Here is a 26,648-nt window from a genome sequence, read left to right as displayed (position 1 = left end):
TTGGTAATTATTTATGTTTATTTAGAACACTCTCGTACAATGGGTAGGCCTTAGTCGGCAACCACTCTCAGACCGGCATCGCATGCAAGAAACACAACACAAGAAGCGCACTCAATGTATAAGCAACCTCTTCCAAGGTGAAATGTTGGCCACGTTGTATTGGACATTAAACCCACGTTCGGAGCCTGTGGTGAGCTCTCCGCGGAGGCTTTCCTTGAGTTTCTAAAAAAAAAAGAAGAAAATAAAATGCAACAGCTCTGCCATTTAGCGTCTCTGCAAACATGAACATCAGTGCTTGTTCCGGAAGGTTTCCGGTTAAGCTCCTCATTCTAAACTGTGCCTTGGTGAACGGCTTCGTCTGATGGCGCCGAACTTAGGGCTGGAGATTTGGAAAAACCAACGACCACCGCATAGCGTGCGACTGCGTGAGCAATCGGCAGCATGTGTTGCAAGGCTATGGGCCCGCCTGCAGTCAGCCTCCTCCTCCTTCCCCTCCTCCTCAGCAGCGGCGTGAGCACCGCTTCCGTAACGTTTTCGCAAAAAGAAAGAAAAAGAAAGTTACTGCTGGGCTTCAAGGCATAAAACGACGTTTTGTTAAGAAAGTAACTGGAACGCCAATGCTTCAGGGTAGGATCTTCGACTGACTGTGCTATACTTTCTTTCACGGATAAAATAAAAAGCGCTATAGATGCTGGTTTCTACGCAGGTTCAGTTTTTATCAATCTATCCAAAGCATTAGAATTCATAAACAACGACATCTTACTTGCTAAACTACGGGCAGTAGGCGTCGATGGCCCAGCATTAGCACTTATAAAAGGGTTACTAAACATTAGACAACAAGCTGTGTATTTTAGTTCCTCACTTTCTAATTTCAGAATAACCAATAAAGCGGTCCCGCAGGGTTCCGTACTTGGGGCACTACTATTCCTGCTTTATATAAATGATTTACCCGGTTGTTTAACAGAAACTGAGGCCTTCCTTTACGCTGACGACACACATTACTTGCAACCGATCGTTCACTAACTTCTCTGACTACTAAGCTAAACACTGTTCTGAAAAAATATTTTAACGTGGTGCCAGCTTAACTCGGTAAGAATAAATCCTACCAAAACATCTTTTATGCTTTTTCATTCGAATCATAGGACACTAGAATTCATTCCCACTGTCAACCTAAAATCTCTTGACATCAGTGCAGTTAATGGATGCTCATTTCTTGGTATAATTCTTGACTCAAACTTAAAATTTACGAAGCATATCGCCTATTTGAAGCGCAAAATCTCTCCCGGTATTAGAATTTTACTTAAACCTAGATATTATTTTAGCAAACCAGCATTGCTAACCTTGTATTATTCTTTTATTCACAGCCATCTAAATTATTGCATTACAGCATGGGGTAACACATATCCAACTCATATAGCACCACTACAGCAATTGCAAAATCAAGCCATCCGGATATTGTCGTTCAGCTCAGTCTACTGCAATGCTTCTGATATGCTTCTCAACCAGAGAATGCATTCAGTAAAAAATCTTGTTAAATATAAATTAGACGTAATGTTATTTAAGGTAACGCGTAATTCTCCCCGAGTAAATATAATTTCGGAGGCTACTTTGGTTAACTTGAACCGCACAAGATTTGCAGCTAACAACAATTTCTTATTGCCGCTAATTCATACTAATTATAGAAAACAACCTGGATATTTCGCAGTATTATCTACTTGGAACAGCTTTCCACTAGATGTCGAGCACTTTTCGTCTTTGGGTTTCTTCAAGAAAACATTATTCGCTTTTCTACTGGATAGCCAAAATAATCCACATATCTAGGCTATTCACTTCACTCCTGTTCATTTCCTTTCCGTTCTTCCTTTTTCTTTAGTTTCTTTTTCATTTGTAGCCTATATAAATATTTTTGGTTTCTTCTGTTGCGAATGCCTTAAACTACTGTTTTAATTATACGAGTAGTTATTGACATTATATTATTTTGCTGTTTGTAATACATTTACTTTGTATAATTTTCCACTTAGTGACTACTGTATTGCTGTTTTATGTTGTGTATTTGCTCTAATATATATTTTCTGACAGGTCGTCCCCTTTCAGTCACACGCTCTGGGACCTCAATCTGTATACTTGTGTAAGCATGTATCCACTTAAGAAAGAAATGAACTGAAACTGAAACTGCTACAAAAGTTTTCATAATTAAAAAAATAATTGTACTTGGTGGTTAATTCCACAGCTTAAATGTATCGCAGTTGAGGTAAAAGTATTTCTGCGCAATGTTTGGGAATTAATATATCGAAACTGGTGTCATCCTGAGAATTCGTTCCAAGTATGGATCCGCCTTGCTAACTTCACGGCTAGAATTTGTAAATTGCAATAAGGGCCACAAGGTAATTAGTGAAAAATAATTAGTGATTTTTTTTATTAGCTGATTATACATCTCGATTTCTTGTGCAATGTCCGCCTTTTCGAGTACACTTGCTCATGAACTATAAAATTGTGCTATCTGCCAAGCAACCTTTAAACATTTTTGCAAGTGTTCGCTGAAACACCCGGTACGTACCAGACTCGCTTTACTTATACGGTACGTTACACCTCTGTTTGAGTTTCATGCTTCTAACTGGCTAAGTCGTGGGCATGATTAACAATAATTGAGCCAACCATTGAATGGGGCTTGATAAAGAAGGCCTTCGACAGTGTTAAGCACGCGGCCATCCTCGACAGAATCGCGCAATTCGGCCTAATCGAACTAACGCATAATTATATCCCAATTTTCTTACGGGAAGAACAGCCAGAATTAGACTGGACGAGGAAGAGAGCATCCAGGTGGACATGGGCAGCGCTGGCTCACCTCAAGGGTCCGTCGTGTCACCGATTCTCTTCAACGTCGTCATGATCGGACTATCGGAAAAGCTGGAGCTAATAGAAGACATTATTCACACCGTTTATGCAGACGACATTACGATTTGGACCACGAAGGGCGCAAGCGAGGGCGATATGAAGAACCGACTTCAAGGGGCGGTGAAGGCAATCGAAAATCTCTGCAGGGCACTGGACTAGAATGCTCGCGGGAGAAATCGGAACTGCTTCTCTACCGCCACAGCAGGCTAACCAAACCGTCCAGAGACGTAGCGGAACTACACTAAAGGGGAAGCAGATTAACCACGAGAAAAGGCACGAAAATACCCATGGTCCAAAAGATCTGAGCCCTGGGTCTCTGGATCTAAGCCAGGGGAACAAACGCGGAAACTATAACTTGCCTGGAAAAGAAAGTCACGGCGACCGTTCGGCTAATACAGAGAGTCTCCCACAACAGGAAGGGCAGTAAACAAAAAAAAAAAAGCGTCGTACGGCTCATTCAGGCCTTCGCGATCAGCCACGTCGCGTACGTGGCGGCATTCGTCCACTGGAACAAGGCTGAGAAAGACAAGATCGACGCGCTCATTAGGAAAGCGTACAGAACGGAACTGGGTCTCCCCCAATACACAAGAGACGAAAAGTTACTACAACTCGGGGTACATAACACGCTGGAGAAAATCGCGGAAGCACAGAGGATAGCGCAACTTGAAAGACTCTCGGGAACCAAGGCAGGCAGAGAAATCACTGAAAAGATCGGCATAAACTACCACGGAATGAACGGCCCCAAGACGCAGATTCGCCCAGACGTCTGAGCCACAATAAACATGGAAAATATCCCGAAGAACATGCACCCCGTGCACAATGTCGAGAGAAGAAAATACCGCACGAAAACGATTCTCAAAAATCACGGCGCGCGGGAGGGGGTGGTCTTCGTAGACGCCGCCCGGTCCCCCGAAACCGGGATGACAATGGGAGTGTCGGCGCTGACAAAGGTAACTCCCTCTTCGCAATGGTGGTCGTATGCACGAAAGGAAAGACAGTGACTGCGGGCTCCATAAGGACCAGATCGTCGGAGGCAGCGGACGAAACGACAATCGCATTGGCTATAATAAACGGTCGGCAACAAGACAAAACAATGATCAGCGACTCCAAGAAGGCTATTAAGAACTTCACAAAGAGCTGGGTCTCCACCGAGGCGGCCAAAATCCTGAACTGCAGAGCAGAAGGCTTCAAGAACGGCAAAATTACATCTAAATACCTCAAATGGATCCCGGCATATATGGGAGAAGTAACCACGATTGCCCCTCCCAACTTCAACGAGAAGGCCCACCGAGCCGCGCGAGAACTAACCAACCGCGGATCGCACAGTGACGGCCCTACACCCCGCAACCCCCGGGGAAGCGGGAAGGACTGCGTCGGAGGGGATGGAGGACACGGAGGGGGCGACAACGACGAAGTAGCGATAAAAGACGACAGGGACAGACTGGTCACGTACCCCGACATACTGACACACTACACGAAACAAAGAGAAGCATACCCACAACCCCCCAAACAACTCGACAGGTCTCAAGAAACATATTGGAGAAGGATGCAAACCAGAACGTTCCGGAACCCAGTACACTTAAACAGAGTAAGTTCAACACAATACCCAGACGTGAGCTACAAGCTCTGCAAGCACGAACACGCAAACATGGCATACATCTCATCGAAGTGCACAAAGATCAGATCGATATATATGTAGAAAACAACATAGAACCGGACCTTCTCGAGGAGCGATGGCTAAGCGCTCTAACTAGCTCGGAACTACACGCCCAACTATGGGCTGTCTAGCGGGCCCGGGCAGCGGTGGAAATGCTATGCCTCACCGCACATAATGCCCGGGTGGCCTGAGCCCGGGCTGGCAACCTCGCAGGTCCTTTGCTCATTAATGTTTTTTCCGTCTGTTATATGGCGAAATGCTAGCGTTTTATGTGAGCTGTGTTGCGCGCCGTTATACAGATCCCTGGATTAATTGTGACAACTTGGTGTTCTTTAACGTATAGCGAAGTACAAGCACACGGAAATAATTATTACAAGATATGGTTCCAGGATTTCAAGGCGCCTGACAACAACTCTTGCTCACCAATAAAACTGTGCAGTGTGTCCAGATCAGTTCACTTGGTCCCGTTAAATAAAAACTACACCTTGTAGATTACAGCTTTATGCGTTTGATCAAACATCTTGTAAACTTGGCTGAAATATTCATACTAGTAAAACGAGGTCGTAATCTTTGATTAAAGTGCCAATTTTGCTAAGTGATAATTATAATAATTTTCGAGCTCTATTTCTTTTTAGGACTATATATACTTGTCAAAACAAGTGCTTCAATCTTGGCCGCATCAATATCTGGCCATGCGAGGTGATCAGCACTGCATGATTATACACCAACATGGCCGAACGTAACATCTGAGAAGGAATTAATCAATAACGAAATATCTAAATCCACTGATAATAATTGGAGCTAGTCACTGCACTAATTACCCTTCGCAGTTCGCAATTAGGGTATCTGTATGCGTCACGATTAATTACCTCTCTTTTCTTTTTATCCGTCCATTCCGTCTTGGAAATAACGAAGCTGAGCTTTGTTAGCGCCGCTTCTGGTGTCATGTCCGCACCAGGTATTGCTCCGACATTGAGCAGTTCCTGTTGAGAGTCGAAAAGAAAAGAAAAAGAAATAGCTAGAAACATTAATTGTTACAGGAATAGCAAAACACGTGCTTTGTGCAGAGAACTTGCAGAGGAACCGGGTACCGTGTATTGCCCTGGCGTACAGGGTTTTTATTTTTCCAAGCGGATGCTTCACACCGAATTATTACTGTTATCAAGCTATCGCTAGGTGCAAGACACGAATGCTATATCAAATTTCTTTCTTCTTAACGTTCGATTCAATAACGAAAGATTGTTTTCTAAACAGATTGCGTGCGTGACAGGAACAGCGTCGCACATTCTTGAATGTATGCAAGCAGCAGTGATTACTCTGTAGTGCAAGTCTATATTGATACATGCATAAATAGCGGAAGTACTTTGTCCTTGAGGTCACATTCGACGATCGACTACTGTGCTCGCCGCTATCGTTGAAATTGGAGTGTTGCGTCTCGACACATCGGGCGTAAGTTCACGTAAAAAATATTTATTCATTCCTAACTAACACTTCTGGCAGTGTTTTCTCCTTTTTTGTCACCACAACGTGACTATATCATCACTTTGTTCATGTCAAGAAGTCTGAAGAATGCACTTCGCGCTGATGTCCCGAAATAAGGTAATCCTGCATTCACAAACTGAGCTCAAATGTAGAGTTTAGTCAAGTGCTGCCTCTCTACTCTCACTGCGCTTCAATGTGGCTCACAGCTATTCCTGCGTTTAGGAGATGCTTGAAACTCACTGCTCCCCTCGAGTGTCATCGTGCGGACGCTGAATGTATGTGATAGCGATGTTCTAGCTCATGCCCTGCCCAGAAGTATCATTAAAGCCCAAATACTACTTTTAATCCTAAGATTAGCCCTTCTCTACATACCATAGCCTAAGAAGCGCTTAGAGTCGAGTCGCCTTTGAGAATGCAATAGGGGGACATATAAGCCTTGGGCTTGTGTCCACAAAGCAGCTCGTAGCCTATGGTGGTTTATAAGTACAAGTGCCCAAGAATCGTGGCATCGGATATATCATTAGTGAGGGCGTCAATCTTGTCGTTGGCTAGCTGCCTTCCAGAATATGTTTGCTATCACGATTATCTAATACCTGTTAGGAGGAACCGCCCTTGTGTAAGAGGCTCTTCGCGAATTCGGGCAGTGAAGTCTTGTAAATTTGAGACCGGAACCCGGGGCGGCAGTTGGGGCGATTGCCAGTTTGAGAAATCAGAGCCCGCCTGGCTTGATCACAGATAATGACTATTCATTTGATTAAATGGTGAACATATAGCAGCTCTTGACATTTCTTTGAATAATAAGAGCATCAACTATTTTGCAGCCAAGAAACCATTTTCGGCGAAAAAAATTCGGCATATGACTATGACTGCCGAAGCTAATGCGTGTAGCATTGAATCAATATAGCGGCACAACGTACTGCCACCGTCCAAATAAGTTATGTATGAGGCGTATACTGCAGCGGGACTCCTTTTTTTCGCACTTCCCTAAGAGCCCTCGGCGTCTTCTAGCGCCGCCACTACGTAGCCTGCGCGTGGCGTCCGAAATGCATGGGGCGCCGGTGCGTGCGCACGCCTAGGCCTGATTCACACAGCCGTCAAACGCCCCGGCCCGTTACCGTCACGGCACCGGCGTCCGTCATGAAGCAGTGTTTTCTTGCCCGTTTTTATTAAAAAATAGCACTCTGGTGACCTTGGTTGACGCTCCCAAGGCCACCGGTGTCCTACTTCTAAATAAAAATTGGCGAGAAAAAATTGTTTTATGACCGGCGCCGGTGTCGCGACGGTAACGCGACGAGGCGTTTGACGGCTGTGTGAATTCTGCCTTAGAAAAGCGTCACGTGGAAGCCTGCCCCCTCTCTCGCGCTTCTTTCCGAGCACGCTGCACCATCTAGTGGTGCCGCCGAGAAGTTAGCGCGTGGTCTCCGAGGCGAGAAGCGTGGCTCGCCAGTGTCTGCAAAGGCTGAGAATTGTTCCCTCGCTTGCCGCACGTCCAGTGGCACATACCCAGTGCATTTGTGGTTCAGCCTGCTAAAGCACCGGGTTGCTGTCCTTCAGGAACCGTTGGGACATAGCTTCGACTCTGCTCAGCATCGGAGAAATCTTTTTATTCATTGTAGAGTAACGAATTCGCAGTGACAAATACCTAGTTACCGAAATTGGCCTCAAACACGTTCATTGAAGAGCGGTACACACCTACTTAGATATACCCAGTGACCCAAGTTGGCATAAAGAAAAGTTCATTGAAGACCAGCTCAGACAGTGTGGCACATAGGCAGAGCTCCAAGTCGGTGTCATAGTTTCAGTGAACAGCGGCACCTTTGCAGTGCCGCATCTACAGCGGCCCTCCAAGACGTGAAAGAGGTTCGTTGAACAACGGCAAATATGTACACATTGCCACTATTCAGCCACCCAAGCTGATCTGATGGTTGGTTTCCAACCCTGTTCCCTCATCACCCATCAACCACGTTCAGCCATTTGACCATGGCCTACCCAAGTAGGCGGGAAAGTGGTTGGATATTCAAACATACACAGCCCTCGGAAAGCGGGAGAAGGGTTGTAGCCCAGGAATGCCAACGCATTAACAATTAGGGCAGAACTCATGTTTGATGACTAAGTGCGCGAACAGCCGAATGTGTGAGGTGTGTGCTGCTGTCGGGGTCCTCTCCAGCACTTCCCTCAGAACACGCTTCGCCGTCGAGCTGCGTCGCCGCGAATTCCACACATACCCAGCCAGCGGCCCCAGTGGGCATGCAAGAGGCTCATAGAAGGGCTGCGCATAAACCGCGGGAACAGCCCATATTTTTAAACTGCACTTTTCGGTATCGGCCGAGACGTTCATGCTGCGCTATCTTAGGGATCGATTCATATTTTTTTTTTTGGGGGGGGGGTACTCATACAGATAGCTGGAAAGAAAACTGGTCTCATCTAAGAGGGCCAAGAATGCTATTCACAATAAAACACATGTTAAACGAAGCACATTTAGAAAAGTCGGCTTCTTTCCATAAATCTTCTTGTTGTTGGGAAGCCAGCACTTCCAAACGGTTCACTTGGCGTCATAAATCCTCTCTTAATATCGATACGCCCGCTTAGACAAATGGTTTGTTAAAAGAGTAACTCGCACAAACGTTCAATTTCATGTGCGTCGCAAACGATGTGTTCATGACGTCACCAGGGAAAGCGCTTACACTATTTGCAAAATTTCCAAACATCATTCCGATGAAAGTAAAACCGTCATCAGCGAATAACAATGACACACACGGAAAACAATTGTTTCAGTGACAAGCATTTCTCGTAATCGAAAATAACGCTTTGTCAATCGGTCCCATATTTCGCAAATATTCTCTCCCGCGGTGTGCCAATGCCGCCAGGGGAATTGTTATCGGGGACGCTGACACTTGAACAAAATGTCATGGGGAAGCATCGCAGGGCGCGAAACGGTCAGCTCAAAGAGAAGGGTACTGTCGAATCATAGCTAACAAGGTGACGAAAGCTCAGGCAAACAAAATGACCGTACATTTAAAAAAAGCTGTAATATGTGGGTCTACCTGTATAAAAATAGTCCGAAAGAAGAGCACAATTATTCATCTAACAGAGTTATATTATATAGGTTCTTTGCGGGTAGAGCTATTTGTACATATGCATTCACAACTGCTTTGAGAGATGGATAAATATATCAAGACCTTGAATACAAGTTGTGAAAACCGGCGGCTATATAATAACTTTTGAATAGTTATGCTGTCACCGAAAGGTGTCACCGATCCAAATTAATGCCCCATTTCGGACTGGCTAAAACTTTGTCTAGGCAAAAAAATAAAATATTTTAAAATATACACTAATATTATTCACAGAGGTATTCATTTTTTTTTAATTGTATTGCACGATTCCTGCATTTAAAATGGTTGAACACTTCAAAGATCAAAAACACGCAGCATGTGACCGGACAACCTACCAAGCAATTCAATGAAGTAAACAGTTCAAATCCACCGATAATATAGGTAAGAGCAATATCTTTGAGGTCTGCTGTCTTATTTGTTAGTTTCGTAGATGATTTTCCCTTTGTACGCTGCAATATGAGTGCGGCTTCGCTATGTGCTCTTTGGTTATCTTCATTCTTCTAGTTATGTGTGCTAACTATTCTGAAGTGTGTTCCCGATCATTGCTGAAAAAGCTATTACTTACGCGCCCTGTCTCATAGGCGGGATCCACGGCTCCATTAAGACACTGAGAACAGCTCACTATGAGGACGCCCCGCTCTGTGGCGCGGCGAATGGCGTGCATGATGTCCTTGCGCTTCGTGGGTACGTTGCCCGCACCATAGGTTTGCAGTACGACACCCTTCATTGGTGTTCCAAAGAAGGCCTCCACCTGGGCAGCAACGAATTGTCAGGAATAAGTCTACGACCCATTAGCACTGCATGCATTTAGGCTGCGTTACAGAAAACGTGCTCCTAGCGGTCCTACCTTCGCCACTACACCGACGCCTGAAAATGATGAGACTTCTCACTTACCAATTCAACTGTAATGCTGGGAAATAGGCGAAGTATGCCCACATGTCTGTTCAAAACCGTGTGGGCGTAGAATGTACCTTCTGGAGGCGGCAAGATGAGATCCCAGTTGACTGGAAAGAGCATCCATTCAGCATTTCATGCGTCACTGTTGCCATATTCAGAGGTTCGCTTTAGAGTGCTCTTGCAGCGCTACAAATATCACATAAAAGGCTGACCAAGCGTTAGTGTTAGTACACGCAGGCTGCACTGATGACAAGGAAGCAGCATCATCACTTCCATGACAAATTACTCTCGTAATAAAACCAAAAAGCTGTTTTCACCATTTTCCCATCACGGTCAAACCGCGCGCAGACGAAGCCCCCAATGGGCACCGTGCTGGTGAGTAGCTAAAAAATGTATTCAGTATATATGTTCCATTTGTTTTAATTTCTGCAAGTGTTTATTTGTACACGTTAAAATAACTTCGGCAATGAATGTCTCAGTAAACTATATTACGCGTATATATGCAAAGAGAACTTAATGGGCACCACAGAAAGAACTCGCTCATTCTTCGGCAGTTCTGAAATTCACTATAATAACTGTTTTGGGGACACAAACCTCTGAACGGAGTTTTTTCACCTGATTACTGTCGTTCGGTTTTCTTCGTGTAATCTATTATGCAGGACGAGCGTACTTCTCGCATTGGTGACAATTAATATAGTTGCATGAAATGCAATAAAGGCCAAGTTTATGCCACAATATGAAAGCATGCGATTGCTGGATGTACGAAGCTCTGCCTGCTTCATTACATTGCGCACAGATCCTTATTTTTTTCAGGCAGCATTCCCGCAAGGCACATGGGGAATAAATGAAAATTAAAAAAAGGTATTCTTCGTGCAGGAACTGCAGCAACGTATCGGCAAAGTATTTTTCCTTCCCCCCAACTAGCGTAGTTTTTAACTACGTCTGAGTTCAGTCAAGCCCTTCTAAAAACCTCAAATTTGATCGCTGGCGTTTTCATACACGTAGAGCGGAAATAATCTGTGCTCTTCATGCGAGCTCCAGCTTGTGGGAAAGCGTTCTCATATCGAAACCACTCACGAGGGGCGGAACTAACAAAGTTTAACATTAGTACTGTTTGGCAGCTGCTCCTACGAGCATTTCTGGTGCAAGAGCTTCACTTTTTTTTGTGAAACCGGGCTTGTGATGCTTGGGATGGCCTCTACCTGCAATCTCCAATTAGCCATGTCTTGTGCCAACCGATTCCAACAAACGCTGCAAGCACCCGCGAATTTTCTAATTTCATCGCTCCACCTAGTCTTCTGCCGTCCTCGACTGCGTTTCCCTTCTCTTGCTATTGATTCTGTAACCCTAATGGCCCAACCATTGTCCAACCTGCGCATTACATGACCTGCCCAGCTCTATTTTTTTCTCGTAATGTCAGTTAATAATAAACTTATTAAATGATAAACTTAATAAATGCTAAACTAATGGCAAACTGATAAATTAATGATAAACTTTCGGCATCACGAGCTTAAGATGAAGTAGCGCCTTTATCCTAAACTCACTTTCAACGTTGACACCGATGGTCGCAAGCGGGGGCATGTTGAATGATGCGAAGGCATCCAAGTCAGATATGCTGAACTTGCTGACTCGGTTTCCGCGAAACAGTTGATCATGGAACATTAGCGTCACCTGTGCGTTGAAATGACAGCTTTACATACCATGACCGTAAAATCGCGAAAAAATGCAAAACAAAGAATAAATAAAAATAAACTGCGACACATTAGGATGGCGCAAAAATCTTTTGTTGCCAAACGCAGCAGGGAAATGTGGCCATGGAGCAGTGGTGGTTTTGGCGCTAAGCATGGGTATCATAGAGCATGATTTATTTTTATATACTCGGAAATAGTTTATTTTAGAGTCTCATCTGGAGATATGTAAATGAAAAGAATATGCAATTATGGGTAAACTGCCATGAAAATGTATAATTTAAAAGATATGAAGCTTATGACGCAGCCTGCAGTAGAAATGGATACTACAATTAAGAAGTGTGCGAAAGAAAGACTGCACAGCAGACTTGAGCGGTTTCTTCAGTTCTGAATTCACGTACTGCGATAGCAGCATTCCCACACAGTGAAGACCCCATTTTATTTTTGCTTGCCTGCTTTTTCCTCAGGTAATTACGTTCACCCACTACGGGGAACTGGGCGACAACTCAGTTGTTATAGGGTGGTTTGGTATTAGGAAAGGGCTGGTTGGTATGAAAATAATAATTCACAGTAAGAAGCTGAAAAGTTTGTATTAAATTACCTAAAAGGTAAGTATCATTGCGTGATAGTACAGAAGTAATAGCGCGGATTAGCTAAATAAGTCCTCACTTTTTTTTTCTGTGTGAATTACGGAACTTTCTGTATGACATCGTAATTAATTTTCTGACTACCCCTCTCTAAGTAGGCTATCTTATTTCATTCGTAGTTATGTGGCCAAAGGCTTATGCTATCCTTTGTTTTTGTTCGAGGTGGTTCACCATATACCATTGTAACATTAGCTGAAATCTGTAAAAAATAGTGCATACAATATTTTTACACTAAATTATATGCTCTGGCATACTACTGTAGGATCAGATTTATGCATGTCTCGTACTTTATTGTCCAGTGAATTAACAAGACAGTCCACACTTAGGTTAAAGGGGCCATGGCAGCAAATTTTCGAGCTTAAGTTATGCCTTGAATGTTAAACCGTACACGTCCCTCAGTAATCTGGCGAAATTTGAGTGCATTCGCTGCAGCACAAAACTTGCGTTCAAATTTTTTAGTGTCGCAGTTGAACCTTAAAGCAGTGTGCCGACACTGAGCAGTGACGAAATGAATGGGCATCCCCGAAAACAACTCCCTCAAGCAACAGAGGCCGGTACGGAAGGTCATGCTTTTGTGCACTTCAAACACCGGAAGTGATTTCAGAAGCTGGAAACATGTCATTGCCGCCATGCACCCTTTAGTTTTTGCATGTTCGTCTCGACGCATTTTGGTGGTTTGCTACTGCTTTTTAGCGCGCAAGTGAAGAATTGCGGGCAAAATTCAGCGGCAATGCCGTTGCTACGCCATTGGGTGCCGGAGCGTGCCAAGAAAGACGGTCGATTTGGTTTCGAACTGTTTTGAAGCAGATGACACAGAGGAGGCCTCTCAGTTCCCGACGTCACACAGCCTCGCCAAAATGGCGGTTGCTGTCTGTGGGAGGGGCTAAGAGGCAGCAATTTCAAACTGAAATTTTGGGTTAAAGCTCGGGCTGAGTGTCCAGTTATTTCTGTGTGAATATCCATATTGGGCCCTCTACTCCGAGTTACAAAGGTAAATAGAGAACAGACAGGCATTGATTTTGCCTCAAAACATTCATCACTAAAATATAGACATCCTATCTGAAACTTCGTTTTATTTAGAACGTAAAGGGATCGGAAGCACTTCCCGCTAGAGTGTCGAACTGAAAGATTTTTCGTTCCAGCTTTCGTTTCGGTTCCCCGAAAATGGTTCAGTTCTGGTTCAACTCCACAGGGAAAAAATATCTCAAACCGATTCGAAGCGGCACAACTTCAGTTGCATAACCGAACCATAATTACAGGAAAACAGTACTAATGTATTTTGCACAAAAACTTGATGCTACTGAGAACCTGCACTGAATGGTTATCCATGTTTGCTCTTCAGGCCGCGCATAGTTACAAAAGAATTATGCAGATCCGGCACCAGTGCTGGAATCGATGCGAAGCGAAGCTTTATTGAGAGAGAGAGAGAGAGAGAGAGAGAGAGAGAGAGAGATGAGAATATATTAAGGAGAATCCTCTAGCCTGCTACTCTGCTATCGAGGAAAGGAAAGGGGATAAAAATAGGGGACTGAGGAGTAATGATGAGGACAGGCAAGCGAAAGGCCTGTTCACAGCCTTGAATAAAGATTTGTGTTAAATAAATACTCGACCTTGACGAAGTTTCAACGGCTCGCTTAATTCATATCTCCGGCGGATGGCCAAGTAACAGTTTTTCACTGAAGCGACTGTTGTTAGTTGACGCTACCGAAGAGACCAATCGATGCCGTTTACAGTTATGCAGGGGACCAGTGACAAGTATATGTGCTGCACTGTCTCAGGTATCTTGCACGCGCCACAGTCCAGTGAGTCTCTTTGCCGGCTGCGGTCCAAGTACTGACGCGTTAACACAACACCTATTCTGCCTGCTGAAGCTATGAGCTGATTAACGTACTAACGCCAGTGCTACTTTTAAAATCACGGTAAGGTGGCACGTACTTACCGATGGGGTAGCATAGTTGACCCACAAGTACAGGGAACGCAGGGATGGAAAGAGCCAGAAAACGTGAGCAACCTGATCCGAAAACCTTTATCTTTTCCTTTCGGTTTCGCTACGGAGTGAAATAAATCGTAACGTTCTTGTTTAGTTCCGGTTCGAACCAAAATAACGCTTTTTTCCAGTTTTAGGTTTTAGGTTTATTTCCAGTTCAATACCCTGCTATCCGCATTAGCCTAAAGTTCGCTGAGCACTTGGACTGGCTGCGAGAAGCTAAACCCCATATAGTAAACGCGCAGTGAGCTAACTGTGAATATGTTGTGGTAGTAGCTAAGGTATACTAACGCCTACCACGATACATTTATTACGCACGCATTGAGCAAAATAGTCGAGAAGATTTAAAACGAAGAGCTACAGGGTTAACTTCAAGCTCTCTATTATTACCGCTTGCTGGAGCCAATCAATCGTGTCCTTCGAAAATTTTGATTCACATTTCTTGCATCTCTAGAATCATAGAAAGCATACAACTACAGAACAGGCGATCAATTCAGAATTTTTTAGAATTTTGTCAAGTTTACAGAAGGGGCACTCCACGCGACAGCTATCTACAAGCACGTACGATATGATAATATAAACAATTTTATGTGTACCGTAGTTGGATAGCACCTAACCAGTGGAGGATTCGGAGGTCATGGTCACGGAGACTGGCGTCCCTCTCGGAGTCTGGGTCGCTCTCTAGCCTATGCCACCGGTGCGTATCGTAACGGGTAGATAGATAGTCTACGCTAGCGGGGCGTCACACAGAGGCTTAGCGGGCCCACGACGTCGCCCGGCTGATGAAGGTTGCTTCTTTAGTGATGATTACGAGGTTGAGAGGTTGGAGGAACGGAACAGGGGGTTTATTTACATAGGAAAGGTAAACTTATTCACACAGAACAAGGGGTAGCTGTACTGGCCGGAGCACGGAGTGCTGCACATTGTTCTTGTAGCATCAGCTACAGGTCAGACAGGTTTCTGGGAGAGCATTTAAAGACGCGTCAGCAAATGCTGGCACATCTGAATTGAAGCACACTTGTTTACGGAACACAACGGGAAAAATAACCCCAGACGCACCCAGTTCACTGACCCAGAGAAAGGAGGGGACGTTCGTAGACAGATGTCACGCTTGACTGAATCTGGTGCGTCTTGGTTCCTGGGATGGCCCAGCCGTCACCGAGTTGAAATCACTGTTGAACAGCCTTGGCGGCTAGCAGTTGCCGTGAGGTACACCCTTTCCCAGGAGTTTCTTGCAGCCAGCGTGGTCGTGGTCGGTGGCTGGGTGACATCCATCGATCACGTATTCTTCAAAACGTGTCTCGCCATGATGTCGCCGTTGGTCTGTCCTACGGGACGTATTACTAGCTTCACGAAGCGATTCGTCGCAGTAGGGCAGGAGAGGCTGGAAGGTCGCTTCCCCGCTTGGCGATCGTAACACCAGTTACTCGTAAAATATGGCTGATGTAAAAAATCGTGTTTATAGTGCAAAATAAGCATTGCTAAAAGATGCACGCGACAAGTTTTAAAGATCCCTATTTCCTTCAGTGATATTGCTTTTTATGTACTATCTTGGCGTTCACAACTATGCACACAGCGTCTAAAGGGACTATTTTATTTAGCGAGAAATCTTACTTATGTGTACTTACTTCCGGTATTACGTAGTTCCCAGCTAAGATCAGGGCATTCAGCAAGTTATCCCTCCCGTCGCTACGAGTTTCGAATACAGGAATCTGCAGTGAAACACACAAAAGTGAATGCAGAAAGAAATAACATGCATGTGTAAATAACGATCCGCTAAAAACAACTACAAGGATGCGACAAGCATTTGATTAGCACTCAAAGTTAAGTGATCATTTGGCTTATTAAAATGTGGGGTATTCTGCAGTGCGAAAATAATTGTATCAAGTACATATTGCCTTTCTGTTAGTATGGAAGTCTCGAATATATAACTATATACTCGCTGACCTAGGCCTAGCTAATTTATTCTGTTTAGTATTGTTTCGTGCGTAACACTGTCAAAAGCTTTCTTCAGGTCCAATCCTAAGATAGCTTTGGTGTTCCGACTTGTGTTATCTATAATTTGATGCTCAAGTTGCAGCATTGCATCCTGTGTGGTCAAGTTTCTCCGGAAGCCTAACATTGTAGGGGGGACAACGTCGTTATCCTCGAGATAGTTGGTCAGTCTCGTTAGGACAACGCGCATCATGAGTTTGCCCACACAGGACGTGAGTGAAATGGGTCTCAGGTTCTCCAACTGTAGGCGCTTGCCTGGTTTAAATATTAGAATGTTCTGGGTCGGTTTTCCATTGTTGTGGTATTGTACCGGATTGTCAGCATTCGTTTATATACTTGGTAAGTTGTTCTAGAGAGGCATCATCGAGATTTCGGATTGTCTTGTTTATTATTCCATCCAGTCCCGGCGCGGATGTAGTGTTAAGCCTTTTGTAGAGCTCCTCTCAATTCCGCATCGCTAATCTCTTCGTCTAATTGTCTGTTTTTGGTGCCTGTGTAATCTGAATGAATTGCTGGCTTAGCCCGAGATGAATACCTTGCGGCTATCTCATCGATAAAAGCGGCTTCAGTTTTGTCATATGCATATAAGATTTTGTTTATGTTTTGTCTGTACGTGGCTTTACTTTCCTCAGGATTCAAAAGATAAAGACCTTAACTCCGAAGAACTACAGATCGGAAGCGCAGGTACGCCCCAAGGTTCAGTAATATCACCGGTGCTGTTTAACCTGGCTTTTATCGGATTACCAGCAAACCTACAGGAAATCGATGGCCTTAATTATACCATCTACGCTGATGATATCGCCCTCTGGGTGAACGATGGAAACGATGGATAGGTTGAAAAACACATTACAACGTGCAATAGAAGTAGTTGAACAATACCTAGCAAGAACTGGACTCGCGTGGTCGGCAGAGAAATCTGAGCTCCTCATTTATGCTCCATCGTGACGTGGCCGAAAACCACGCAACTACGAGGGACGAAACAATCCGCAAATTCACCTAACTACGGCAGATGGTACTCCCATGCCCAAGGTTGACAAGATCAGAGTTTGAATGAGTAATGGCAAGGCGCAAATAACCAGGACTGAAGAAGGACACAAACGACAGGACCGACGCCGGTCCTGTCGTTTGTGTCCTTCTTCAGTCCTGTTCTTTTGTGTTTTGCCTTTACTAATTCAAGCATGAACCAACTAGCCCAAGCAATAGTTTTACTCAAGATCAGAGTATTGGGCCTCATCATTGATGGTAACGCCTACAATGGAGAGACCATACGCAAATTAGACACTATAATATCTCAAATCATGCGGCTACTTAAACTAATAGCCAACAAACATAGTGGAATGAGAGAAGGCAATCTGCTTAAAGTAGTCCAAGCGTGGGTAATAAGCAGAATAGTATACGTGGCATCGTACCTACGATGGTACTCGTCAGAAAAATACAAATCAGAATGCTTAATCAGAAAAACCTACAAGCAAGCAATCGGAATCTCCATCACCACTAGCAACGATAGACTATTGCAGCTAGGTCTCCACAATACACTGGATGAGCTAATCGAGGCCCAGCGAATATCACAATACGAACGCCTGTCCATAACTAAAACAGGTAGGCAAATATTGGATCGCCTAGGTATAAGGTATCATACCCAACATGGCGTCAAAGTAGATATGCCCAGACACATCAGAGACATGATAACCATCCCTCCAATACCCAAGAATATGCATCGTACTCACCGTCAGGGTAGACGGGAAAGCAGAGCACGCAATATACAGAAGAAATTCGGTAACAGCAAGGACACCACATTTGTAGGCGCAGCTAGATACAGACACAAGCGCGCCTACACAGCAGTGGTGATAAATTACGAGGGAAAATGCACAACGAGCGCTACAGTCAACACGCTCCACGCAGAAACCGCAGAGAAAATAGCAATCGCGCTAGCCATAGCACAAACACAAGCAGGCATAATCATCAGTGATTCCCAGACGGCCATACGAAACTTCGCCAACGGTCGAGTCTCCCCAGAGGCACTACGGCTCCTAAAATTAGCTAATAACCACGACAAAAGTGTAGATCTCATCTGGACTCCCGCTCACACACTACCAGACGGTAGCAATGAGGCGGCGCACCCCATGGGCTTGAGAGCTTACGAACAGAGCCTCGGTTAACCCCGCCTCACCGACTAAAGATGAGTGGGAGTGGGAAGATCGAATGACGAGATTTCACGAAATTACCCAACACCATAGAGTGCAGAGGCGTACATTCTCGCCACCGCAACCAAAATTAAGCAAAAATCAGTCTGTCGAATGGCGGCAGTTACAGACCAGATCCTATCCGAGTCCAGCTATTATGCACCTAATACACCCAGATTTATACACGACTGACAAGTGCAGGCATTGCGACTCCAGAGCCACCCTGGACCGTATCCTATGGGATTGTACGGCTGTAATACAGGATAACGGTGATGCTGCCTCAAACAGCAATAGCCTCCGCGCGCGCTGGGAGTCTGTGTTGCTCTGTTCGGATCTGCAGCACCAACTCTGGGCCGTCCCGTGAGCCGAGGAAGCCGCCAAGAGCCAACAACCCTTGGCTGAAGCTAGGCGTTGTCCAGGCCCATCCCACGAAATCGCAGGGCACTGAATGAAGTTATTTGAATGAATGAGGTACATAGTGCTTATTTTTCCTCTCACTTTGCGCTGTATGGCAAAACACAAAGTCTAAACGTGAAAACGCTTGTGAAGCATGCGAGAAACAGAGTTTCTCCGAGGCGTATGATGTAGAACGTTGTCTGAATGCCATAGCCAGGGCGGAGCTCATCTTCATAAGGAAAATAAGTGCTCCAGGAAAACGCTTTGTTTCAAGAATAAGTGCGGGAAGGAGGGGGAGTGGGAGAGGGGTGCTTCCCAAGCTGCTTACGTACTGACTCCTTTTTTTGCCAGTAAATGATCAACTGTCCCAATTTAACACTAAACCTAGAACTACGACATTCACGTGTTATATAAGAATACAATCAAATTGCTTTTTTATATAAAAATGGCTTCAGAAAAGGTTTTCCTAAATAATGGCAGACAGCATATGACTCTAAAGGAAATCCAGTAAACTTACGCTGGACATATATTTTTTTTTTTTTTTTTGTGGAAGAACCATTCTTGAGCGTGACAATGGCACGGCGCAATTTTTTCGACCAAATGAGAAAACTGAACGCCAAATGCATTGGGTATGCTCAGAGTAAATCCAGCTGTAAAATAATTCATAAGAATGTGTTGAAGTGCACTCTCCTTGTGCTGGTGTGCCTCAAAGCAGTGCATTTTGTCGGTATAGTCCCGGCTGTAGCGTCGGCAACGCCATTACAGATATGGTAACACTAGTAGCGCTGCGATAATTGATTTTTGTAGTGGAGCCAATAAATTAAATCAAAGAAACAAATGAAAATCTATGAGCCAGACGCGACTGTGCGGGGCAAATTTGAGTTAACTTTCTTGTGATCATCCACTTTAAACGCAATAACGCTTTTGCTTTCTATAAGGATTGCAACGTTATGCCAAATTTTTACGCGTTCTTTCATTCCCTTCTTTTCATGAATGGCTGATTGCTGATAGAATCCGTCAGTGTCCTCAGATATGTTGCTATTCACAATGTTGTGACTGCTTTATATCACTGCAATAATTTTATTTTATTATACACGCATAATGCAGAGCCCGCATCCATGTTTGTTGGGAAGAATTGTTGTTGAGAAATATGGGATTTGGAAAACGTTACGGGTGACCATGTGCATAACTTGCTTCGAATTATTCTGTTAACTGAAATGTAGATTAGCGAAGCAGAGTAAAAACAAAAACAAAAACAAAACACAGTTATATATTTCATTCTGCTCTGTCTTTTCGGTAGATAAAGCAAATGCAGGTAGTCTATATTATCAGTTTTGAACACAAGCGATAACAATAACGTGAGAAGGATAAAATACCAGCAATGAGCATTTATAATACGACGATATTTATTGTCAGCGCAACCTATTCATATATTATTATAAAGAAAGAAGCTACGATATCATTTGAGTATTTGAGACGCAGAAAGCGTTTATCTGCTTCGAGAGGCCATGTTAAAGAGGATAATAAAGAGGGACAAGAAACATGTCATGGAATTATATATTATTGCATTAGTGTATTTGAAGGATCCCTCCCAGTGCTTTATTGACAAGCAAGACATGCCTTTACTTTGTAAAAAGCGACAGTGAAATGTTTTATTTTGATAACTTCAACGGCGATCCCACCATAACCGCCACCGGGATGTCGTCCATCCGGTAAATCACCAATTTTAGAGCTGAGCAAGAACAAGGCAAAAGCAGGAGCCAATGTTTCGACAAAAAGACAAGTCCACTTGTGGAAACGTTGGATCCCGCTTTAACTTTTTTTTCGTTTCGCTCATCGTATTCAATTTCCAGCTCCCGCCTTCCCCCCTTGTTTTCCCTCGATTTTAGAACTAGTTTTTTTTTTTTTCAGGTTTGATTCCAGGAAAAAGAAGCATGAAAAAATTTCTGTATATCTTACTCCTGTTTTTCCAGTGGATTCCGAGCAATACTTAAAATGATCAATAATGTTCGCGCAGTCTCATTATCTTTGAAAGTACCACCTGATGCCTTATGGAGCGCAGCGTTGGGTTAGGCACTGGAGACGTTGGGGTATACGCTTAGACTTGTCAGTTAGACTAAAATCGGGTTGAGCATGTTTTCCTCGCATCTAAAATTATTCTTTAAAATTAGAACTGATGCATTCGTGATTTCAGAGGTGTTTTATTGCAGTATAACTTCAGTTCTTTTTATTGACGAGCGCTTGATGTGCGTGAGGAGACATTACCACATATTTACAAAACATTTTTGCCTTTCAGTACCTGTGCGCCGGTGAGGATGACCGATTTCCCTAGAGACTCAAGAAGAAAGGAGAGAGCAGACGATGTGTACGCCATGGTGTCCGTGCCGTGAAGGATGACGAAGCCATCGTACAAGTCATAGTTATCCTGCGCACAGAGATATAAATTTTTGAGAAGGCTGGAGACCAGAGCCGCGGGGGAATAAAGAATGATAAAGAATCCCGTAAACTTCCGCGTGTTTTAAGCATGGAAGCTCTGGTTGTGGTTCATTGCGATCGTTTCCACTACTGCGCGAATGGTTTAGTAGATAACGAACAGGACAATATTGAAAGAGCGCGGACTCTGGACTGATTTCATTATTGTGAGACACTGGATATCTACAGTGGAGTCAAGAAAGATAAGGCAAATTAAGAGTAGACATAAATGATTTGAGATTACAACTTTCTTCATCTAGCATGGACCAAAAAGCCGTTTGGTTATTCACGAGTGTGTATAGCCAAGTGCTTTACTCTGGGAACATGTTCGTTAACACAAATTGGCTGTCGCCTGCGCACTAGCGTACCAAGTGCTTTGTGATTACAGGTCATGGAGTAAGACTCCAAGTATGTGCCAGTGCTAACATCTTCGGTTAAGATCAGTAACAAGATCTCTATATTAGGGTCCCTGTTCTGATAGTATAAAGTCTTATGAGGCAACTGCCTCAATTGGAACAGATGGAAGCATTCCATTTTGTCATGAACCAGACTCTAGCGGAGCAGCTGAGCGACTTGACTGACAATATGACTATATGTAAAAATTGTAGAATAAGTAATTTTGTAAATTTATAAAATGCAGTTTAATTTCTAAAACATAAGCTGAGATATACACGTGCTTCCTATAATTTGGCATATGGACTCAATTGTAGAACATTTCACTGTTAACTTTCCTTTGTCAATTTGGTAAATATTTATATATTTATTTTAGTTACAGATACTACAGGCCCTTTCCGGGCCCAAGCAAGAGTGGGTACATCAGTGTGTATGAAAACAGTACAAATTATATTTACAAAGCATATAAGCATACAAAGCGTACTCCAACGCATACAAAGCATACAAAGCGTACTCCAACGCATACAAAGCATACAAAGCATATTTCAGAAGTCGCAGGCAGATCTTTTGATGAGGAAAAATCCCTGTGGGCCATATGACCTTGCACCTTTGGAATGAAGTTATCACCTTAATGTCGATGGCAATTTTCGTCCAGTCATTAACCGTGATGTTAGAAGAGTCTATCAGTACACTGTACTCCGATATAGTGTACACCACTCGTCGCGGATCTCCTGTCGACCTGCAGGAAGACCCAAAATGGGATAAGAAGGGAGAAAGAAAGCCGAGTATTGGAAAGTATTTTTCGCCTGCCTGTATTCTCCAAGAACCCACTATGCAGGGGAAAAAGCAAAAGGTCACAAAGACCAAAGAAAGAGTTTGGCAGAGAATTTAAACACAAAGAAGAACTTACAGAACACGCAATCTTGTATTTAGAATAGTAGCTTTATGGAATGAAGGCAAGTTTCTATCTTAGAAGTTGCAATGCTGGTACTATGAAGAAAATGTTTTGGGGAGTGGAGAATGATGCGCCAACGTTTGCAGGGTAAGCTTATTGCATTAGGCCATCTGAGCAGGAAGTTCTTAACTTAGTGTTGTTTCGGTGAGGGAGTCCAGGCATCTGACACGAAGAGTTTATACAGGGTGTCCTAGCTAACTTTAGCCAGAGTTTAAAAATACGCAAATGCCTCGTAGCTGGACAGATGAAAGGTAATGGTGTTTGCCGTCGCTTGTAGATACTCAACCTATTTAATTCATTCCGCCTAATTCTATAATTAGTCTTAATTCGTTAATCTACTTCTCAAATATTATAATTGGATGAAAAGTGTCAATGAGAAAATTGTAGAGCGACATGAAAAGCTCCCGATACAGCTTTCTGTTGCTCAATACGTGCTACACAAAAGTTTTCTTTCAGAGCGGGAAAGGAGCCCGCGAATACACGCAAACTGCCTCGAGCAGCCAGTCGCGTGACAATTTTGCGTGCATTTGCGGGCTTCTTCACGCCCAGAAAAACACTTTTATGCAGCACGTATTGAGCAACAGAAAGCTGTATCGGGAGCTTTTCATGTCGCTCTACAATTTTCTCATTGACACTTTTCATCTAATTATAATATCTGAGAGGTTTATTAAATAATTAAGACTAATTATACAATTAAGCGGAATGAAATAAATAGTTTGGGTATCTCCAAGCGACGGCAAACAACGTTACCTTTGTTCTGTCTAGCTACGTGGAATTTGCGTATTTTTAAGCTTTGACTAATGTTAGTTGGGACGCCCCTGCATGTGCATGCATCGTCAATAACCTGATGACGCAAGACCATGCGAAACAGGTGCACGCGCTGCGCCACAGTTCTGCATTGTCACACAGCCAGTCGTTTAAGAAACAAGTTGTGCGATAGGAGATTGTTCTTCGAAGTGCACGTTGCGTTTGCGTTCAGTTTCGCCTCACGCAAGTGGCTTAGGCCACGCCGAGTCGTTAGCCGTCGCGTGAGCCGAAATTGAAGGCAAACTGATCGTGCGTTTCGAACAACAATCTCCGATTGCGCCCAAGGTCAATACTTTCGCACCATCAAACTAGGGCATAAAGGGCTGACTTATGAAGGTTGGTGATAAATCGAACAACCGACGTACCACGCACAAAAAATTATTTACAGCGTTAGGTCGTCAGCGGCTTCGTTCCATAACACCTATTGCTATGATCATAAGGCCAGATTCACAAAGCTTTATTCCTTTTTTTCGTCTAAGTGCGTTTCCTTATTCAACGATCGCCTTCACTAAAAATATGCCTAGCATCAAGGGTGGCTGCATGCGATCTGCTCTAACGAACCATTCTAGCGTACAAGCTTCTTTTGTGAATTTGAAAAATGGTTCTTTGCACTACGGTTGCGTAGCAGCACAGGTGCCACATTCTGCCCCTACTTTTCGTTTTCTTCAACACGACACACCCGGACATCTTTCAGTCCAGATGCTACGGTGTGCCACGTTGCGGTGCCGCAGGTAAAGTGCACATCAATGTCGCCATAGGTATGAGTGTGTTGGAACAATTTGGCGACTTCTAATGATGCATTCGTGTCAAATGAAGTTCACTTACGGCAACACTAGTGGACAATTCTTGCAATCACCGAATTGGCTCCTCATGTACTCCTCGTCATGTAGCTGCGGAAACTCACGCAGGCGCTTGTCCAGGATACCCGGTGCCGGTTTGAGAACTACGAAGGATAAGTAACCAATTGATTATGCAATAATGTTTAACGCTTAAAACAAGAAGTAACAAGAAAGGGAGACTGCATCTGAAGGCTCCGGTTTATTTTGAACACACTTAATCAGATTACCTTTAAGGCTGCTCGTGCTTATAATGTGCCTGAGCTATTGTTGCTAGGTTACACAGTACTAGAGAAACAGGGAGTTAAAAATAACTTTCAAACGTACGCCCTTTTTCGTCCTTGACCATGCCGATCGTACCACCGGTGTAAATAACCAAGACGCAGGCCTGATCGGGACCGGTACACGAATGCCATGCGTCTCTGTCGCCCGTCAATGAGCGCAGCACCTTGGGGGCATACGAGGTGTCTGTCGTAGACCCCTCGGCCATCTGCACGGGAATTCGACAGTATTATCGGAGAAATTAACCGTATACACGCACGGACCCAGCCGAAGGGCTGCCGCGCGCGAATGAGAAGCGCACACACCAGAATCTCCTCTATGCCGCTTTCTGAAGCTTTATTTCAATTAGTGACTACAGCCAAGATCTTGAGCCCAGTGGCTTCTTGGACTATACAATTATGAATAACATTTTCGAATTCTTTTGGTTAGCAACGGAATGCTTAGCTTGCTTCTAGTGTTGTGCACCTCTTCTCTGTGGGATGATCACCATCTCTCATCAAACTTTCGTGTCCCCGATGTACCCTCCCCCGGTTCAGAATAGTAATCTAAAGCACGCTGCTCAGGTTGATCTTTACGCCTTCCTTCAAATAAATACTCTCTCTGTCTCAGCAGGCGATGGACACCTGTTTTGTGGCTATTGAGGATGCATAGATCGCTTATGCACCTGCCTGTACACCTGCCTATATCGTAGGTGCACATAGCCACGAAGCAGTGGACCGCCTTCGATCTCCCGCCAGGGCTGTTGGCGCTAACTGCGACGACGTCAGTCCGATGCCGATACTGATGGCACTATACAATGCTAGCCACGAGCCCAAGCAGTTGAAAGCGGCATTTCATGGTATGATGGTGCAATGTAGCTGCTGGAAGCCACCAGCTGCCAGAAACATACAAAATAGTTCAGTGGAGCAAGCGTGCGCAGAATGATTGATCGTTGATAGTGGAGTGTGATGTCGTGTTGGAGAAGAGATCTTATTGTCGGCTCACTCATACCGATCTTTGCGACAACAATATATGCAGTGATTATTTAGACGTTGTGGTAGGTTCGTATGAACGTACGCACAAACTGTGATTTCCTAACTGAAGGCAGTCTATAACACGAAATAAAAAGCAGAGTACGTTACTTGCCCTTGTTCCACGTTGTTTCCTTTAGGTTTGAATGTAAGGGTTAGTAAGTTGGACGTATAATTCTCATGAAAATCTGCGTCGCAATGCTAGTGTCGCTTGTGAAATTTATAGAAAGTACGAACGGCGAAGCTCGTCCACGCTACGAACGCTGCCTTTACAGAGCAGCATGCGCTTTTCGTTTCTCGAGCCACCTGCAATGGGCACTCTGACGAGCGCTCGTACATCAACAACGGCTGCCTACTCTCTCTATTCTCGAATAGTAAATGGCGCGCTTGGATCCATAGATCACGAGGATTTATTACAATGAGAATCTGTGGAGCCTAGGTGAAAGCCAGATGTTCCTCACTCTTATTGCGAATATTCGGCAGCACTTAGTAGATTAGTATGGCGTGATCGGGACATTCATTTGGGCAATGAACAACAGTGTCAGAAAGGACATGCTCTTATAATGAGTAAATGCTAAAAAATAATAAATAAAAGGAAATGAAATGAGGGAGGTAGCTCAGGTTGGCTTTGTCTGCAAAATCACGTCTTGCGCAAGCTCTAAGTAAACGATGACTGCCTAAAGAAATGCCATTCGTAAATATACGGTCCTCACCATGGATGCCTGCTAGACTTTGTGGTAGGAAACAAGGTATAAATGCCTATATGAGGGGCATATCCCCATTTTCGTTGAAAGGTAAACTAAAGAATGGAAACCTGATGAAAATAAACAACGAGACTTGGAAATAGCGCTGACGTGCCGTGAGTGTGCCTTCAAACTCTTTCGTCATTTCTGCTTCAGCTGGTTTGGCGTAGGTCAATGAATTGGCAGTGTAAATTACACTCACGAGCTTAA

The 26,648-nt window shown here is 44.1% G+C and overlaps 1 protein-coding gene across 3 annotated transcripts; it reads right to left on the bottom strand.

The window, feature by feature from the left end:
- Positions 1-26,008, bottom strand: LOC126532204 (L-asparaginase 1-like). 3 transcript variants are annotated; one of them, XM_055071368.2, is made up of 11 exons: positions 25,811-26,008; positions 24,731-24,893; positions 24,393-24,510; positions 22,433-22,544; positions 21,240-21,365; positions 15,995-16,078; positions 11,589-11,715; positions 10,042-10,151; positions 9,713-9,898; positions 5,422-5,535; positions 1-222 (listed from the first exon to the last, which is right to left on the bottom strand). In XM_055071368.2, exons 2-11 carry the CDS (start codon positions 24,891-24,893, stop codon positions 112-114), a joined length of 1,251 nt encoding a protein of 416 aa, XP_054927343.1. In that variant the 5' UTR covers positions 25,811-26,008; the 3' UTR covers positions 1-111. The 3 variants fall into 3 exon arrangements, with proteins under 3 accessions (XP_054927343.1, XP_050035830.2, XP_054927344.1); XM_050179873.3 differs by lacking the exon at positions 15,995-16,078; XM_055071369.2 differs by lacking the exons at positions 10,042-10,151; positions 11,589-11,715.
- Positions 26,009-26,648: the final 640 nt, after the last annotated feature.

This window comes from Dermacentor andersoni, chromosome 5 (genome assembly GCF_023375885.2).
Source record: "Dermacentor andersoni chromosome 5, qqDerAnde1_hic_scaffold, whole genome shotgun sequence".
Lineage (NCBI taxonomy): Eukaryota > Metazoa > Arthropoda > Arachnida > Ixodida > Ixodidae > Dermacentor > Dermacentor andersoni.
Note: the sequence above shows the minus strand (reverse complement) of the source record. Positions and strands in the feature narration are given on the sequence as shown.

Coding starts and splice junctions, on each gene's coding strand:
- LOC126532204 (XM_055071368.2), bottom strand. CDS start 24,893: ATGGCCGAGGGGTCTACGACAGACACCTCGTATGCCCCCAAGGTGCTG. Junction 21,366..22,432: donor AAATTGCCATCGACATTAAG/GTGATAACTTCA, acceptor CTCTGTGCGCAG/GATAACTATGACTTGTACGA. Junction 9,899..10,041: donor CCAGCATTACAGTTGAATTG/GTAAGTGAGAAG, acceptor GTTGCTGCCCAG/GTGGAGGCCTTCTTTGGAAC.